The 16,633-nt window shown below is 39.1% G+C and overlaps 1 protein-coding gene across 1 annotated transcript; it reads left to right on the forward strand.

Annotated features, from left to right (window-relative positions):
• Window positions 1-9,798: 9,798 nt before the first annotated feature.
• On the forward strand, window positions 9,799-15,971 carry LOC310862957 (heat shock 70 kDa protein 12A-like; the record flags this gene model as incomplete). Its single annotated transcript, XM_083771079.1, has 4 exons — window positions 9,799-9,909; window positions 10,707-10,872; window positions 11,282-11,962; window positions 15,892-15,971. The coding sequence occupies 4 exons, from the start codon at window positions 9,799-9,801 to the stop codon at window positions 15,969-15,971; spliced, it is 1,038 nt and encodes a 345-aa protein (XP_083627205.1).
• Between the last annotated feature and the right edge of the window lie 662 nt (window positions 15,972-16,633).

Below are 16,633 nucleotides of genomic sequence, written 5' to 3' on the forward strand. Positions count from 1 at the left end.
ATGTAAAGGACTTGGACACTCATGCATGAAGGAAGTATGAGTTCAAGTCCGTTGCTCTCCCCAGGTTGACACAGGGGTGAAAAATGGGTTACAAAATCGTGGAATAAAAATTATATAAAAAAAGATCACACCAGTGTGAACTGAGTGGTGCAATTCCCCCCTCCCCCCCCCCTCTCTCTCTCTCTCATTAGATATATAGATATCAAATATATGCGCGTATTCAGCTGCAGGCAGGATGGAATGTGTATGAGTATGTTGAGAACACTTTGCGGGTCATGACACTTTGTACTTGTGAATGTTTTTGAACAATGACGTCGTGTACGCATTGAACAGGATTGCGATACGGTATTTACTAGTACAGCAGGAAAACACCTGCTTAATGTTTACCTTCACATAGAGCCTTTTACGGTATAGGACCTCCGATATGTTTGTCCCCCTCAACCTCTTCAGCGCTGACACAGATTAAAGAGAGAGAGAGAGAGAGAGAGAGAGAGAGAGAGAGAGAGAGAGAGAGAGAGAGAGAGCGCACACACACACAAACATTGCCAAGTGTTATAACACAGGCTGGAGTAACATTAGCCCTTGGTTTCCCAACCGTGCGCTCTTTGCTTTGGCACACTGCCAAGTGTCATTCACCTGAAATGTGTGTGGAGACGAACTCAAAACAAGTGTCATGTGTTGGTGTGTGTGTGTGTGTGTGTGTGTGGGTATGCCGTTGTCAGAAGTGGGGCTATAGAGAGAGATCAGAGGGAGAGGGAAGTGTTGGAGGGAATGTTGATATGAGGAATATCACACGACAGAATCACTTATTACACCTCTGAGGGCCCCTGGGCACTGTTAAAGCCCTTCACGCGCGCGCAACATTTTTGCTGTTTTGGAGACGTTTTGGGGCAGTTTTATGCCGTTATATTAGCCTATTTCCGGTCGCCACTCATTTATTTCATTCGGATTAGCAGGGAAGGGTTTTTTTTAGGGGCACGTGCCCAAAGTGCCCATAATGGTAGATCCGGCCCTGCTTATTGGGAAATGGAGGTTGACTTCAAAGACTCGTTTCCGTCATGTGTGTTCCTGACAGCTCTTTATTGAATTAAAGGAAGTCACGTGGAGATGAAGACTGAGAGAGCCCTTCATGTGGGCTCGAATGAAATGTATACAGTAATATTGTGGACCCTCTCGAAAACGAGATATTGTATCTCAAGAGGTATTCCAAATAAAGAATTTCAATCAATATACACCTGGGAAATAAAAACCAAGAATATAGGCCTTCATAACAAATCTTCAAGGAAGAATGTGTCATGATGCAAAGGATAAGAGTGTAAAAAGGAGTTAAGGCACAAAACAATACACGACCAGATCCCTTTGTAGACTCTGTATACAAATAAGTGTATTTAAGTGGTAACCCAAATAATTGCATCATACAATTCTTGGATGATACTGCTCCCTTTCCGGATAAGGATAGGGATTTAGCTGACTATTTTTTAGAGGTACAGAGGTTTGCAAAATGGTGTGATGAACGACCTTGGGAAGACACAGGAGATGATGTTCGACCCCAAGAGCATTGGTGACCACAAGCCTGTACTGTGGTCATTCATGACCACCATTTCACAGGTTTCCTCATATAAATACTTGGGCATTTGTAGTGACAATTCACTAACTTGGAATATACACATTTGGACAGTCTCTGTAGTAAACTACAGCAAAGACTGCACTTCCTCCGCCGTCTCAGGGTTCATGGGGTTGACCAAACATTTATGTTAGTGTTCTATCGAGCGGCCATAGAAAAGCCTGGTCGGATTTGGCTCAAATTGTTCAGATTGGTGCAGAATGCACTCTCTGCAGTCTATTTACTGTATGAGCAGGCTACACTAAGACAGACTCAAAACATTGTCAGTGATGTTGCCCATGTTTTAAATGAAGAGTTTGTACTTCTGCCGTCTGGTAGAAGGTACAAAGAACCAAAGTGGAAGTACGTCAGCTTTAAAAAATCGTTTGTACCAGCGTCAACTAAAATTATGTTGAACAAGGCTCCGAAACAGCATTGACTGAAGTTATAGTACGAGGTTATATTTTTACGATTTGTTGTCACTGATGTTTTTGTGTGTAGCTGAAAGCCAATGACAAATTTCCCTTGTGGACAATAAAGTAGGCTATACCTTGACCATGACCTTGACAAATAGCCAAATACCTTTTCAGGTGGGTTGTCACTGTCAGTTTCTTTCATCCAATCATTAGAGAGTATGCATTTACCAGATTATATTTTAGTGTCCCAGTTTGTCTGATAAATTATTTGTGTCATCATCATTTGCTTATTCTATGTCCTGAATATTATCTTTCATTATTAATTAGGGGTTAAGCCTACAGGGCGGATTCTGCAATTTTTTGCAGTTTTGCCAGTTCTGTGCTGTCGTTTTCCACGACTGCAATATGGCCATTTTAGGTGGTCACTGTGTGGTTGTTGTGGCTCAGTTTCCGGGTCGAAGTACCATTTTGTTAGGTTATAAAGTTCAACTGGAGCCACAAACCACCAGGAAACAGGATTTTGTATTATCCAGTTTTATTTGCAGGATAATAAAGGTTGAAATTCACATGATTGCCTTGATGGTTATTGATACAAGATCAAAAGACGCATTGGCAAACATCTGCATGCACAGAGCGAACACAAAGGTGGCTGTGCATGTGTTTGAAGACAAAGGACAAGTGAGCATCATCCAGGCCTGCTTTATTGGGAGGAAGTGAGAGGGAGGAAGTGAGGGAGGCAGTGAGGCACTGCCACAAGTCCTTCCTGAACCATTGTGGAGTCTCCTTGTGGAGTGGAGGGGAAATTGCCCTTTACAGTTTGTGTTCGCTCTGTGCATGCAGATGTTTGCCAATGCGTCTTTTGATCTTGTAAGAATGTGCAGGGTGTCAGCTGGGACGAAGGGGTGATCAAACTCTCAAGAGCAAAGTTGAGATCTTTTTTTGATGAAAGCCTGAGTGGCATCACTAAAAGTCTCAAAGAGATCTTTAAAAAGGATTTCAGCATCGACTACCTTCTGTTAGTGGGAGGTTTTGCCTTAAGTGAGATTCTACGCACACACATTACCGAGCAGTTTGGTGCTCAGTGCAAAGTACTGTGCCCTGCGTTGGCCCAGCAGGCCGTTATGCAGGGAGCTGTCATGTTTGGAAGAAGCCCTGACGCAGTGGCATCACGAAAAAGTGCTTTTACTTATGGCATCGCTGTCTCTGGACCGTTTGATGCGTCAAAGCATAAGCCTGAGAAGAAGTTCACAAGTGAGAGGGGTGACCGCTGTCGTGATCTTTTCAAAACACTGGTGACAATAGATGAAGATGTGCGTTGGAACGAAACCAGAGAGCACATCTTAATACCACCGTGTAGAGACACGACATCAGTGCTTATCAGTTTTTTCCGCACAGAAAGGAAAAATCCACTATATGTTGATGAGTCATGGGGAATAGAAAAACTTAACTCAATTGAACTTCCGATGCCAGATACTACACGTGGGCTGGATCGTGAAATCAAGTTTCAAGTCAAATTTGGCTTCACAGAAATAACAGCCACTGCCACTGATGTGGATTCCAAGTCAACAAAGTCAGTCAAAATTGACTTTTTGAGCAAATAATTACTGTAGATAAATAAGGGTAAGACTATTGCAGATAGTCTTAAGCAGAGCAACTTGCAATGTAATTGGCATAAAACCTATTCAGAAATGACAGGATCAATGTAGAGTGCAAAGAAAAAGTATTTAATACCAATTTATTTATTCTGTCTTCAGTATAATTTATGAGATTAATATGCTGTACGTGTAATAGGCTGTCCACAAGTATTAGCTATATATGGTATACTGAGGAAATGGTGATTTTGGTTTACCTTTAAATATATTTTATTTGTGTGATAGGATACTTTATACTGCATTTGGTTGTTAGGTTGAGTTGTATATGAATACCTAATTCTGACATCATGTGATGTAACTTTGTATTTGATGTTAAAGAGCCATCATACTAATTGTGTAGACAATGTGCTAAATCAAGTTATTTTGCTAAAATTGTATTATTACAATATATCAATGACCAAATTATGTATAATTTCATCCAAAAAATGATGTAGAAATTGTCTTGCGTCTTGTTTTTGGAATACCTTTGTTTTATCTTTGTTTTATTTGACTTGTAGCCTTCTGTAACTGACTCGTGAATACATGTGGTTGGCTTTGAAAATGTTGCTGTTTATAATGATTGAATTTCATGTAACTCTAAATGGTAACATCTAGGAATTGAATATGAAGGACCCCAATGGAAACCAGCCATGGATATCGTGGGTTATAAATCCTCTTAGCAGACTTTGTCTTGAACTGTACTTTCCTTTGCTTTTTTTCTGCAAACTGCTAATAAAGTATTCAATCAATCAATCAACCAACCAATCAATAAATCAATCAATCAATCAATCAAACAAACAAATATTACAACCACAATGTGAATTGTTAGTACAATACTTTGGGCCATTACCTATTTGTAATACAAACTTTGTGTTGGCATGGCACTTTGTCATCTTTCATAAGTGTTAATTTACAACTCTAGCAAGTGGAAAAATCCATATTCTAAAACGGGTAGTCCCAATACTACCTACAATTCTGATTGGCTGGTTACCGTCACGTGACCGGTAAATTCCACCGATAACCCACTCTTTCAATCACTTTATATAATTTACAGCTGATTCCACATATCTGTAGCTGTACTGGGGAAGGGGAGCGCGATTGCTTTACAAACATATGCCGTGCGGGTGTGTAAGCACCGCCCGGCTCATACGACTGTGAATGTGTGGCTCCAGGCAGCCCCGTAAAGACATCAAGCGCTATTCTCCCGTCACATAGGCTACTTGCCGAGCAAAACAAGGAAGTGATGTGGCTCACTCTAGTGGAGCAAACAAAGCGTAGCTACTTTTGTGAATTTAATAGTTTTATTAGGTTAATATTGCTATATGTTTGTAACCGTTTTAGAAAAGCAATAAGCCACTCGAGGCCCCAGCTTACCGGGTATTTTACAATGGCTGGGGGGTAGAAGACCCTCCGCGCGGCCCCAGCCATTGTAAAATACCCGGTAACCTGAGACCTCTCGTGGCTTATTGCTTAAATAATCATATAAAAATGACGAGTGTGATTATGTTTTTACCACAATATCAACAGTACACATACTGTAGCATGTGACATGTCAAACTAGGAGGTTTTCATGACTCTGAATCCATTCCAAGCATTAGCTTTGCACAGAAAACACTCCTTGGGCTAAAAACGGCCATAGCCACTTGCCCAAATGTGCACAAAATGTGCTGACCTCATCACATTTCAGCTATGGTGGTTTTTGTGCAAAACGAATGCAAAACGAATGCTATATTACTTTAGCACAAAATATAGGCTTTTCTAAACCAAGCCCTCATTCAAAAGTTATGTACCGTAAGTAAGTAAGTAAGTAAGTAAATGTTATTTATAGAGCACCTTTCGAAACAAAGTTAGAAAGTGCTGAACAATTTGCACAGTATAAACAATAGAAGAAAATTAAAAACAAAGAACATATAACAGTTGTGACAATATAGCAGAACAAAAACAAACAAGGCGGAACAGAAACATAGGGCTATACAAATGAATGTAGGCTGTCTGTCATTGTATTTTCTGTGAATTAACTCACAGTTTAATCCAGTGATCCTCAGCCATTTTAATTTCAAGGACCCCCAAATTAAATGTATATGAATTGGCCTATACTGTAGGTGACTGTGTCCCAGGCCATTTCATTATGATTTTCATCTCTGCACTGGGACCCCATGTTACAGACATGTTTACAACATTTTACAACAGTAGCTACTTTTTGTTATTTAAAGCTGTGATTATTTATTTAAGAAGCACTGTTCTGAACCAATGTTCGCCTTTAAATAAATAAAAATGTAATCATCCTTAACCTTTAAGCTAAAATAATGATGACCGGGGACTTAAAATCATTGTTTTAATTGATGGCCTGGCATGCCCTGGCACTGGCAGATGACCACAAGTGGCCTTGCCCCTAAAACGATGAAATTCCAGGCCTGCTCTGAAATATATATTCAAAGATTTGCACCACATTTTCACGACTTTTCAGTGGTGCGCTATGAACTTGTAGATCTGCTTTTTTTCAATAGCTAAAGTATAATGAAACACTTAAAACACCAAAAGGGGTTCCCGCCCAAATGGGTTAAATGTATCAATTAATTAAATACAAAGGACCTTAATGAACAAGTGGAAACTAGTCCTGAGGGCTGCTTATTCGGGTTGTCCTTTTAGCATTCTTTTTGAATAAATCTGTTCCATTGTGCTTTTTTTGCAATCTGTTAATTCACTCAATCAATTAAAAAAAAGTCACACCAGGGGCCACATGAGGGGCCACATTGGTTGGAGCAACGGTGTGCCACAGACACAATAGTTGTTCTAAAGGTTGGATCACAAGTTCTAGCACTGTTCTAAGACAATGGTAACTGTCTCATCAGCTTCTCATCTGACTTAATCAACAGGCACTCATGTGACGTGTGAATTCCTCAGATACTTTGTTTGTTTGTTTGTAATGTTTATTTTGAATATGCCAATAAAACAGAAACAATTCCTTGCATTTCGCATCACAAAGAAAAACTATTAAAATAAATAGTTAAAATATAGCAAGAAGAAATAAAAGCATGAATAAAAAAGAAAGAAAGAAATCTAAGCATATCTGAAATAGAGTGAAAAGAAGTAAAAATGTATAAACTCCCACGCCTCAGACCCCTTCAGAGTTGTATGTATGTATGTATAGTATGTATGTATGTATGTATGTATGTATTTGGTTAGAATGGGTAGGGTTTAAAAAAAGGCAAGAGTTTGCTCTGGTGCACTGGCCTAAAAGTGGGTCCTTAAAAACTGCTAAAACTTCTGAAATGTATTTATGTAGGTATGTATGTGTGTATGTATTTTAAAAGGGGGGGCTTTTTGGTAAAAATCCCTGCCCGCAATACCTTCATATATTTAAAATGAGGCCAAAATAGGGTTACCAGTGAAGGGCCAACTGCCTATTCACTGGGGACTATGCAAGGCAGAGGCGTCCACCCCCCTGAGTCCAAGTTTATGTATGTATGTATGTATGTATGTATGTATGTATGTATGTATGTATGTATGTATGTATGTATGTATGTATGTATGTATGTATGTATGTATGTATATGACTATGTATGTATGTTTATGCCTATAATGTATTGCAATATGAATGCCACTAATACTAGTGGTCTGTTACCACTGAAACAACATAGGCTCGAACAAGGGCCGATTCATACTCCTATTTTACCCCTGTTTCGGCGCTGTAGTGCCGAAATGATTTAGGCTCGTCAGAAGTTTTCAGTAGCACCGAAGAGCCGACTTTAGGACGGTACCGGCCCCCCCGAACCTCAAATGACATCACATTGTAGGCTCTACAGCGCCAAACCGACTTTTATTCGGCTCTAAAAGAGGAGTTTGAATCGGCCCTATAGTGGTCTCTTTTCTGTTCTTGCACTGCTTGCCTTTACATCTGTCTTAAAGGATAATTCCATACTAGAAGGCTTTCTTACCTTTATTTGTAGTTGTTGCGTCCCCACCAAAGAGGTGCAGGTGTTATTTTGTGCAAAAGTGCATTATTGGCTATTTCCCCTACCATAAGCCCTCAATGGGAGTTTGTGCTAATTCACTAATCAAAATAAGTAGTAAAGTGTGCTGCTTGGGATACTATTTACATTATGAAGAGAGGAAATATACAAAAAATAAATTAATGGTATGGTATAGGGGAAATAGCATGTAGCATGTGTATATTCACATTATATATACTTATGGATGTTATAGTTAAGGTGCTAGAATAAAAAAATACTAAAACAAACAAATAGGGAAAAGTCAGTGCATTGTATGTGGGATTAACTTGCAAAACACTTACATAAATTAGACTGACACTGTACAGTGTTGATTTCGTCGACTAAAACTAAACGAAAAATGTCCGTCGACTACCTTTTTTCCCTGACACAAAATAGAAACTAAATGAAAACTAAGCTATGGTTACTAACACTAAGACTAAATACATCGAGAATTTCGTCAATAAATAAAAACTAGACTAAAATATTAGGAATGGACTAGTGGACAAGAGATCCAGTATTATTATGATCCATGTTATTTTACACATGGTTGCATGCTGAAAATAGCAGATCTACAAGCTCACAACGCGTCACGCTGCGACGCGTTGTGAGCTTGTAGATCGGCTTTTCAGCAAGCGTAAAATCAGCCATTACGACGTCATCGAGGCCCGCCGAAACACATCTCTCTTGTTTTACTAACCACCGTTTTGGTGCTCACCTTCTCACCTAAAACTGGAGCATGAATAGGCATTTGGTAACTACACATACTAGGATACATTTCCATGTTTTTCTCCACATTGGGAGCATCATACTGGGTGTGCAGATTGTATTATATTTTCTACGTGTAGCACTGTCTGTTTGATACGGTGGGTTCCTCCACAGAAGGACCCACACTACTGAAGTTTAGATTTTTGATCCAGCACCCAACCCAGCAGGAAATGGCATGGGAGTGTATTGTAGACTATATGGGCTTCATTTCCGTCACCGCTAAACCCCTTATCCCTAAACTTCTTTGCCTTTTTTACATTTTTCAATAGTTCAACTAGCCAATCTACATTGACACGTTGTGAGCTTGTAGACTGGCCATTTTAACTATTCAAAAATGTTCAGCAAAATAGCAACAAAAGGCAAAGAAGTTTAGGGATAAGGGGGTTAGCGGTGATGGAGCCCTGGGTCTTATTGATTCATTGAGTACCTGGACCAAAATGAAAACAACCCCCCACCCCCCCACACCCACTGCTTATTGTGGTATCCTGATGGTATAACATTTGACTGTACTACATGTAGGCCTATACTCTTAACAATCTTGCTAATAAAGTATTCAATTGACGAGAGCGGTCAATATTGCGTATAGGCAACAGGGGTAGCCACACTGAATCGTGGGGGGACATTTAATGACAATATTTAAAGTAATCAAATCTGTGACTCAAGTCCAATTTGAGTCTAAAGAACAAGTCTAGTGATAAAATCAGTTAAATATTACCACATTTCTAATTATTTCACATAGGCTATTCTTCTTTATGACAAAACATCCCTTTCAAAGATTTGTATCAGGAAGCCTACACCTCCATCGCCTGGCTGCACCAATGAACTGTTCCGGTTGTACCAAAGGGTGGGGCTTAGTGACATACTGAAGGATGCTCATGCTATAAAAACTGGGACAGTATATGGTGTGTTAATTTCAGTCGTGTTGTCTTGGGCTAGCTTTACTCAGATTTCTAATATGGGTGATGCAAATATAGTAGCAATAGACTTTGGTACTGCTTACAGTGGGTACGCCATTTCTATCGGCGGGAAACCAGAAGTCATAGTTCCACGATGGGGAACCCAAGGGGGACTGACCACCCCAAAGACGCGTACATGTGCTCTATTTGATGAAAATGAGAATTTCATCGAGTTTGGTTATGATGCTGAAAAGGAATACAATCAAAAGGGGAATGAAAAGGCAAAGAAAACATTTCTCTTTGAAAACTTTAAGATGGAACTCTACAGAAAAGTAAGTCTATGATATTGTTGATTTGCAAGTAGGATAGAAATGTGCTCAAACATTACAGTGTGTGTATGCATCTGTATACATGTATTTATCAACAACATGCATTTAACATTTTCAACAGGAACTCAGCGAGGAGTTAATGATTACAGCCGTGAATGGCAAAAGCATGAGAGCCCTGAAGGTCTTCACAGAAAGTCTACGCTACCTGAAGGACCATGCACTGAAAACCATTCAGGAACAAACCATGGGAGAAGTCATTGTGTCTGACTTCACCTGGGTTCTGACTGTTCCTGCTATTTGGGATGCTTCCGCGAAACAGTTCATGAGAAAAGCAGCAACTGAGGTAATTCCATGTTGTTATTACATGTTGATCAAAATTATTATTAGCTGAAAAATCTCTGCAGATTTATTTTAACTTCATTCATGAACTCCCCAGAAACGTTATGAAATGAAACTTGTTCACTTTGTTCATTAAATGTAACTTGTGGTACTTGTATGCTTATATGATGTGGGAATATCCTACAGTTAATCCTTTTGGACACAGGTTAACAATATTATGTATTAGGTTTTACAAACGCATATCGCCTGTTGTCCAAAATTGATGCTTCTTAATGACAAATATTCAGTAACTTTAAGTCTACATATGTAAAAAATATGTTGGCGCTTAGATAGCAACCTCCACATGATCTCCCTTTTAACTAGAGATGTCCCGATAGGCCGATACTGTATCGGTATCGGAACTTATTTGTCATATTATTTGTCAGACCCTTAGATCATCAAAGCCTGTACACTCAAGACACGCTCCATATATGGCCAGTGCACGCAACCTCGCCCTTTGGCGTCTTACTGGTTATATTGTGATGATTGTGGTAGTATTGTCATAGTATCATATTGTATCCTTTTGCTGGTTGGTGTGGCCTGGGTTCAGGGTTTGGGGCTCCCTCTCTCTTGTGGAGAAGCCTTAAGGAGTTGGATGTAGAGATCTATTCGTTTTGTAATTAATATGCAATTAATTAACTTAAACTGTAGACATGTAAATGTTCTTTAGTTATTTCATTCTTTCTTTCTTTCCAGGCTGGCATTTTGGACAACAAACTGGTCTTCGCATTGGAGCCAGAAGCAGCCTCCATCTGGTGTAAGCAGCTGCCTTCAAGTGCTTTTCTTGATGAGAACCCAACAAGTGCCAAGTATACCATACAACAAAAACCTGGAACACAATACATTGTTGCTGATTGTGGAGGTATGTTGTGCTGTGATATTGTGTGTGTGTGTGTGTGTGTGTGTGTGTGTGTGTGTGTGTGTGTGTGTGTGTGTGTGTGTGTGTGTGTGTGTGTGTGTGTGTGTGTGTGTGTGTGTGTGTGTCTGTGTGTCTGTGTGTCTGTGTGTGTGTGTGTGTGTGTGTGTGTGTGTGTGTGTGTGTGTGTGTGTGTGTGTGTGTGTGTGTGTGTGTGCGCACATGCATGCGTGCGCGCGTGCAAGACAAATTAATACTCATCTGTACATACACTAGTTTAATTTACAGTTCAAATATACTGCAAAAATCCTTATCTTTAAATGTATGCAACTACACTACATTCTTCCTCTGTTCTCCACTTTTTATCCATGTAAAAAACGTTCATATTTTAAAGCCTAACGTTGTTGTCTTGCAGGCGGTACCATTGACATCACGGTGCATGAAGTATTGGATGGAGGCGTCCTGAAAGAGCTGCACAAGGCCTCTGGGAATGACATGGGAGGGGAGCACGTTGACAAAAACTTTAAAAGTTGCTTGAAAGAAATATTCTCTGACACTCTCTGGAATGACTATGAAAGAGAAAAACCCAGTGAGGTTCAAAAGCTGATGTATGGCTTCAGTTACCTTAAGGGTACAGATCATGATTTAGAAATATCCTGCCCTTTTAGCCTAGTAACGCTGGCTCAGAAAGAGAAACCGATAGAGGATTACTTTGAGAATGTGCAGGGTGTCATCTGGGACGAAGGGGTGATCAAACTCTCAAGAGCAAAGTTGAGATCTTTTTTTGATGAAAGCCTGAGTGGCATCACTAAAAGTCTCAAAGAGATCTTTAAAAAGGATTTCAGCATCGACTACCTTCTGTTAGTGGGAGGTTTTGCCTTAAGTAAGATTCTACGCACACACATTACCGAGCAGTTTGGTGCTCAGTGCAAAGTACTGTGCCCTGCGTTGGCCCAGCAGGCCGTTATGCAGGGAGCTGTCATGTTTGGAAGAAGCCCTGACGCAGTGGCATCACGAAAAAGTGCTTTTACTTATGGCATCGCTGTCACTAGACCGTTTGATGCGTCAAAGCATAAGCCTGAGAAGAAGTTCACAAGTGAGAGGGGTGACCGCTGTCATGATCTTTTCAAAACACTGGTGACAATAGATGAAGATGTGGGTTGGAACGAAACCAGAGAGCACATCTTAATACCACCGTGTAGAGACACGACATCAGTGAGTATCAGGTTTTTCCGCACAGAAAAGAGAAATCCACTATATGTTGATGAGTCATGGGGAATAGAAAAACTTAACTCAATTGAACTTCCGATGCCAGATACTACACGTGGGCTGGATCGTGAAATCAAGTTTCAAGTCAAATTTGGCTTCACAGAAATAACAGCCACTGCCACTGATGTGGATTCCAAGTCAACAAAGTCAGTCAAAATTGACTTTTTGAGCAAATAATTACTGTAGATAAATAAGGGTAAGACTATTGCAGATAGTCTTAAGCAGAGCAACTTGCAATGTAATTGGCATAAAACCTATTCAGAAATGACAGGATCAATGTAGAGTGCAAAGAAAAAGTATTTAATACCAATTTATTTATTCTGTCTTCAGTATAATTTATGAGATTAATATGCTGTACGTGTAATAGGCTGTCCACAAGTATTAGCTATATATGGTATACTGAGAAAATGGTGATTTTGGTTTACCTTTACATATATTTTATTTGTGTGATACGATACTTTATACTGCATTTGGTTTGTTAGGTTGAGTTGTATATGAATACCTAATTCTGACATCATGTGATGTAACTTTGTATTTGATGTTAAAGAGCCATCATACTAATTGTGTAGACAATGTGCTAAATCAAGTTATTTTGCTAAAATTGTATTATTACAATATATCAATGACCAAATTATGTATAATTTCATCCAAAAAATGATGTAGAAATTGTCTTGCGTCTTGTTTTTGGAATACCTTTGTTTTATCTTTGTTTTATTTGACTTGTAGCCTTCTGTAACTGACTCGTGAATACATGTGGTTGGCTTTGAAAATGTTGCTGTTTATAATGATTGAATTTCATGTAACTCTAAATGGTAACATCTAGGAATTGAATATGAAGGACCCCAATGGAAACCAGCCATGGATATCGTGGGTTATAAATCCTCTTAGCAGACTTTGTCTTGAACTGTACTTTCCTTTGCTTTTTTTCTGCAAACTGCTAATAAAGTATTCAATCAATCAACCAACCAATCAATAAATCAATCAATCAATCAAACAAACAAATATTACAACCACAATGTGAATTGTTAGTACAAGACTTTGGGCCATTACCTATTTGTAATACAAACTTTGTGTTGGCATGGCACTTTGTCATCTTTCATAAGTGTTAATTTACAACTCTAGCAAGTGGAAAAATCCATATTCTAAAACGGGTAGTCCCAATACTACCTACAATTCTGATTGGCTGGTTACCGTCACGTGACCGGTAAATTCCACCGATAACCCACTCTTTCAATCACTTTATATCATTTACAGCTGATTCCACATATCTGTAGCTGTACTGGGGAAGGGGAGCGCGATTGCTTTACAAACATATGCCGTGCGGGTGTGTAAGCACCGCCCGGCTCATACGACTGTGAATGTGTGGCTCCAGGCAGCCCCGTAAAGACATCAAGCGCTATTCTCCCGTCACATAGGCTACTTGCCGAGCAAAACAAGGAAGTGATGTGGCTCACTCTAGTGGAGCAAACAAAGCGTAGCTACTTTTGTGAATTTAATAGTTTTATTAGGTTAATATTGCTATATGTTTGTAACCGTTTTAGAAAAGCAATAAGCCACTCGAGGCCCCTATTACCGGGTATTTTACAATGGCTGGGGGGTAGAAGACCCTCCGCGCGGCCCCAGCCATTGTAAAATACCCGGTAACCTGAGACCTCTCGTGGCTTATTGCTTAAATAATCATATAAAAATAACGAGTGTGATTATGTTTTTACCACAATATCAACAGTACACATACTGTAGCATGTGACATGTCAAACTAGGAGGTTTTCATGACTCTGAATCCATTCCAAGCATTAGCTTTGCACAGAAAACACTCCTTGGGCTAAAAACGGCCATAGCCACTTGCCCAATTGTGCACAAAATGTGCTGACCTCATCACATTTCAGCTATGGTGGTTTTTGTGCAAAACGAATGCAAAACGAATGCTATATTACTTTAGCACAAAATATAGGCTTTTCTAAACCAAGCCCTCATTCAAAAGTTATGTACCGTAAGTAAGTAAGTAAGTAAGTAAGTAAGTAAATGTTATTTATAGAGCACCTTTCGAAACAAAGTTAGAAAGTGCTGAACAATTTGCACAGTATAAACAATAGAAGAAAATTAAAAACAAAGAACATATCACAGTTGTGACAATATAGCAGAACAAAAACAAACAAGGCGGAACAGAAACATAGGGCTATACAAATGAATGTAGGCTGTCTGTCATTGTATTTTCTGTGAATTAACTCACAGTTTAATCCAGTGATCCTCAGCCATTTTAATTTCAAGGACCCCCAAATTAAATGTATATGAATTGGCCTATACTGTAGGTGACTGTGTCCCAGGCCATTTCATTATGATTTTCATCTCTGCACTGGGACCCCATGTTACAGACATGTTTACAACATTTTACAACAGTAGCTACTTTTTGTTATTTAAAGCTGTGATTATTTATTTAAGAAGCACTGTTCTGAACCAATGTTCGCCTTTAAATAAATAAAAATTTAATCATCATTAACCTTTAAGCTAAAATAATGATGACCGGGGACTTAAAATCATTGTTTTAATTGATGGCCTGGCATGCCCTGGCACTGGCAGTTGACCACAAGTGGCCTTGCCCCTAAAATGATGAAATTCCAGGCCTGCTCTGAAATATATATTCAAAGATTTGCACCACATTTTCACGACTTTTCAGTGGTGCGCTATGAACTTGTAGATCTGCTATTTTTCAATAGCTAAAGTATAACGAAACACTTAAAACACCAAAAGGGGTTCCCGCCCAAATGGGTTAAATGTATCAATTAATTAAATACAAAGGACCTTAATGAACAAGTGGAAACTAGCCCTGAGGGCTGCTTATTCGGGTTGTCCTTTTAGCATTCTTTTTGAATAAATCTGTTCCATTGTGCTTTTTTTGCAATCTGTCAATTCACTCAATCAATTAAAAAAGTCACACCAGGGGCCACATGAGGGGCTGCAATTGGTTGGAGCAACGGTGTGCCACAGACACAATAGTTGTTCTAAAGGTTGGATCACAAGTTCTAGCACTGTTCTAAGACAATGGTAACTGTCTCATCAGCTTCTCATCTGACTTAATCAACAGGCACTCATGTGACGTGTGAATTCCTCAGATACTTTGTTTGTTTGTTTGTAATGTTTATTTTGAATATGCCAATAAAACAGAAACAATTCCTTGCATTTCGCATCACAAAGAAAAACTATTAAAATAAATAGTTAAAATATAGCAAGAAGAAATAAAAGCATGAATAAAAAAGAAAGAAAGAAATCTAAGCATATCTGAAATAGAGTGAAAAGAAGTAAAAATGTATAAACTCCCACGCCTCAGACCCCTTCAGAGTTGTATGTATGTATGTATGTATGTATGTATGTATGTATGTATGTATGTATGTATTTGGTTAAAATGGGTAGGGTTTAAAAAAAAGGCAAGAGTTTGCTCTGGTGCACTGGCCTAAAAGTGGGTCCTTAAGGCTTAAAGCCTATTTAATCTGATAATAGCTCTGCATGGTTGCTGCTTCTGATTACTTACTAGACCAATTTAAAATAGTATTAGATGTTTTTCGTTAATAATAACCTATAATTATTACTGAACCATTTTAGATGTTTATATTTCACCAACAGGCATTATATGAATTTATAGGCATAATAGGCCAGTGGCTGCCGGCCGACTCCATTTTGCGCAGTACAGCGCAATCACAGTTCAGTCCATTCACTTATCTATAATCAAATCATCTACTTCTATACTCATTAATACTACAGCTTCATCAACAGAGAAACAAAACAAGGTCAACAACTGCCTGCTGACTTCATCCAGTCAGCAGTCACCATACTCCTACTGAGCATGGCTTTACGCATGATCATCAATTACATCAAATAGCCTATAAATAAGGCAACCATTTATTGAATAGTTACTATTTCACACGCAGACAAAGAGGCAAGAGCAATTGGCAATTGGCACAGCAGCAGCCAAAAACAAACACTGCACACACCACAATTGCACTGCACATATAACAGCTGCTACATAATGATGTGTTAATTGACAAGAAAAAGAAAGCACAATATAGGCCTAATAGAAATTATATAGTATAGAATAGAATAGAATAGAATAGAATAGCATAGAATAGAATAGAATAGAATAGAATAGAATAGAATAGTAAACTATTTGCTTATGTCCTACCTTAATCATGAATAAGCATCCGACGCATCAGTGCACTTTTCTCCGCCACCAGGTCGATGATTGTGTCCTTAGCCAAAGAGTATAGAGTCTCCTTTTCAATTGCCATCAGCATAAAGGCCTCGAGGTGTTCCTGTGATGCTGTGCTCCTTAGTCGGTTTTTGATGAACTTCAGGGTGGAGAAGCTTCGCTCACAAGCAACTTGCGTTACCGACAGTGTCAACAGAAACTTGTAGCCGAGTCCAATTAGGTTGTATTAATTGGTGAGAAGGTTGTATCGTTGAAGAAAGAAATAGCAGCAGGCGGCACACTTCCTACATGATTTGC

Source organism: Protomyctophum parallelum (assembly GCF_964188405.1).
Source record: "Protomyctophum parallelum genome assembly, chromosome: 8".
Taxonomy (NCBI): Eukaryota; Metazoa; Chordata; class Actinopteri; order Myctophiformes; family Myctophidae; genus Protomyctophum; species Protomyctophum parallelum.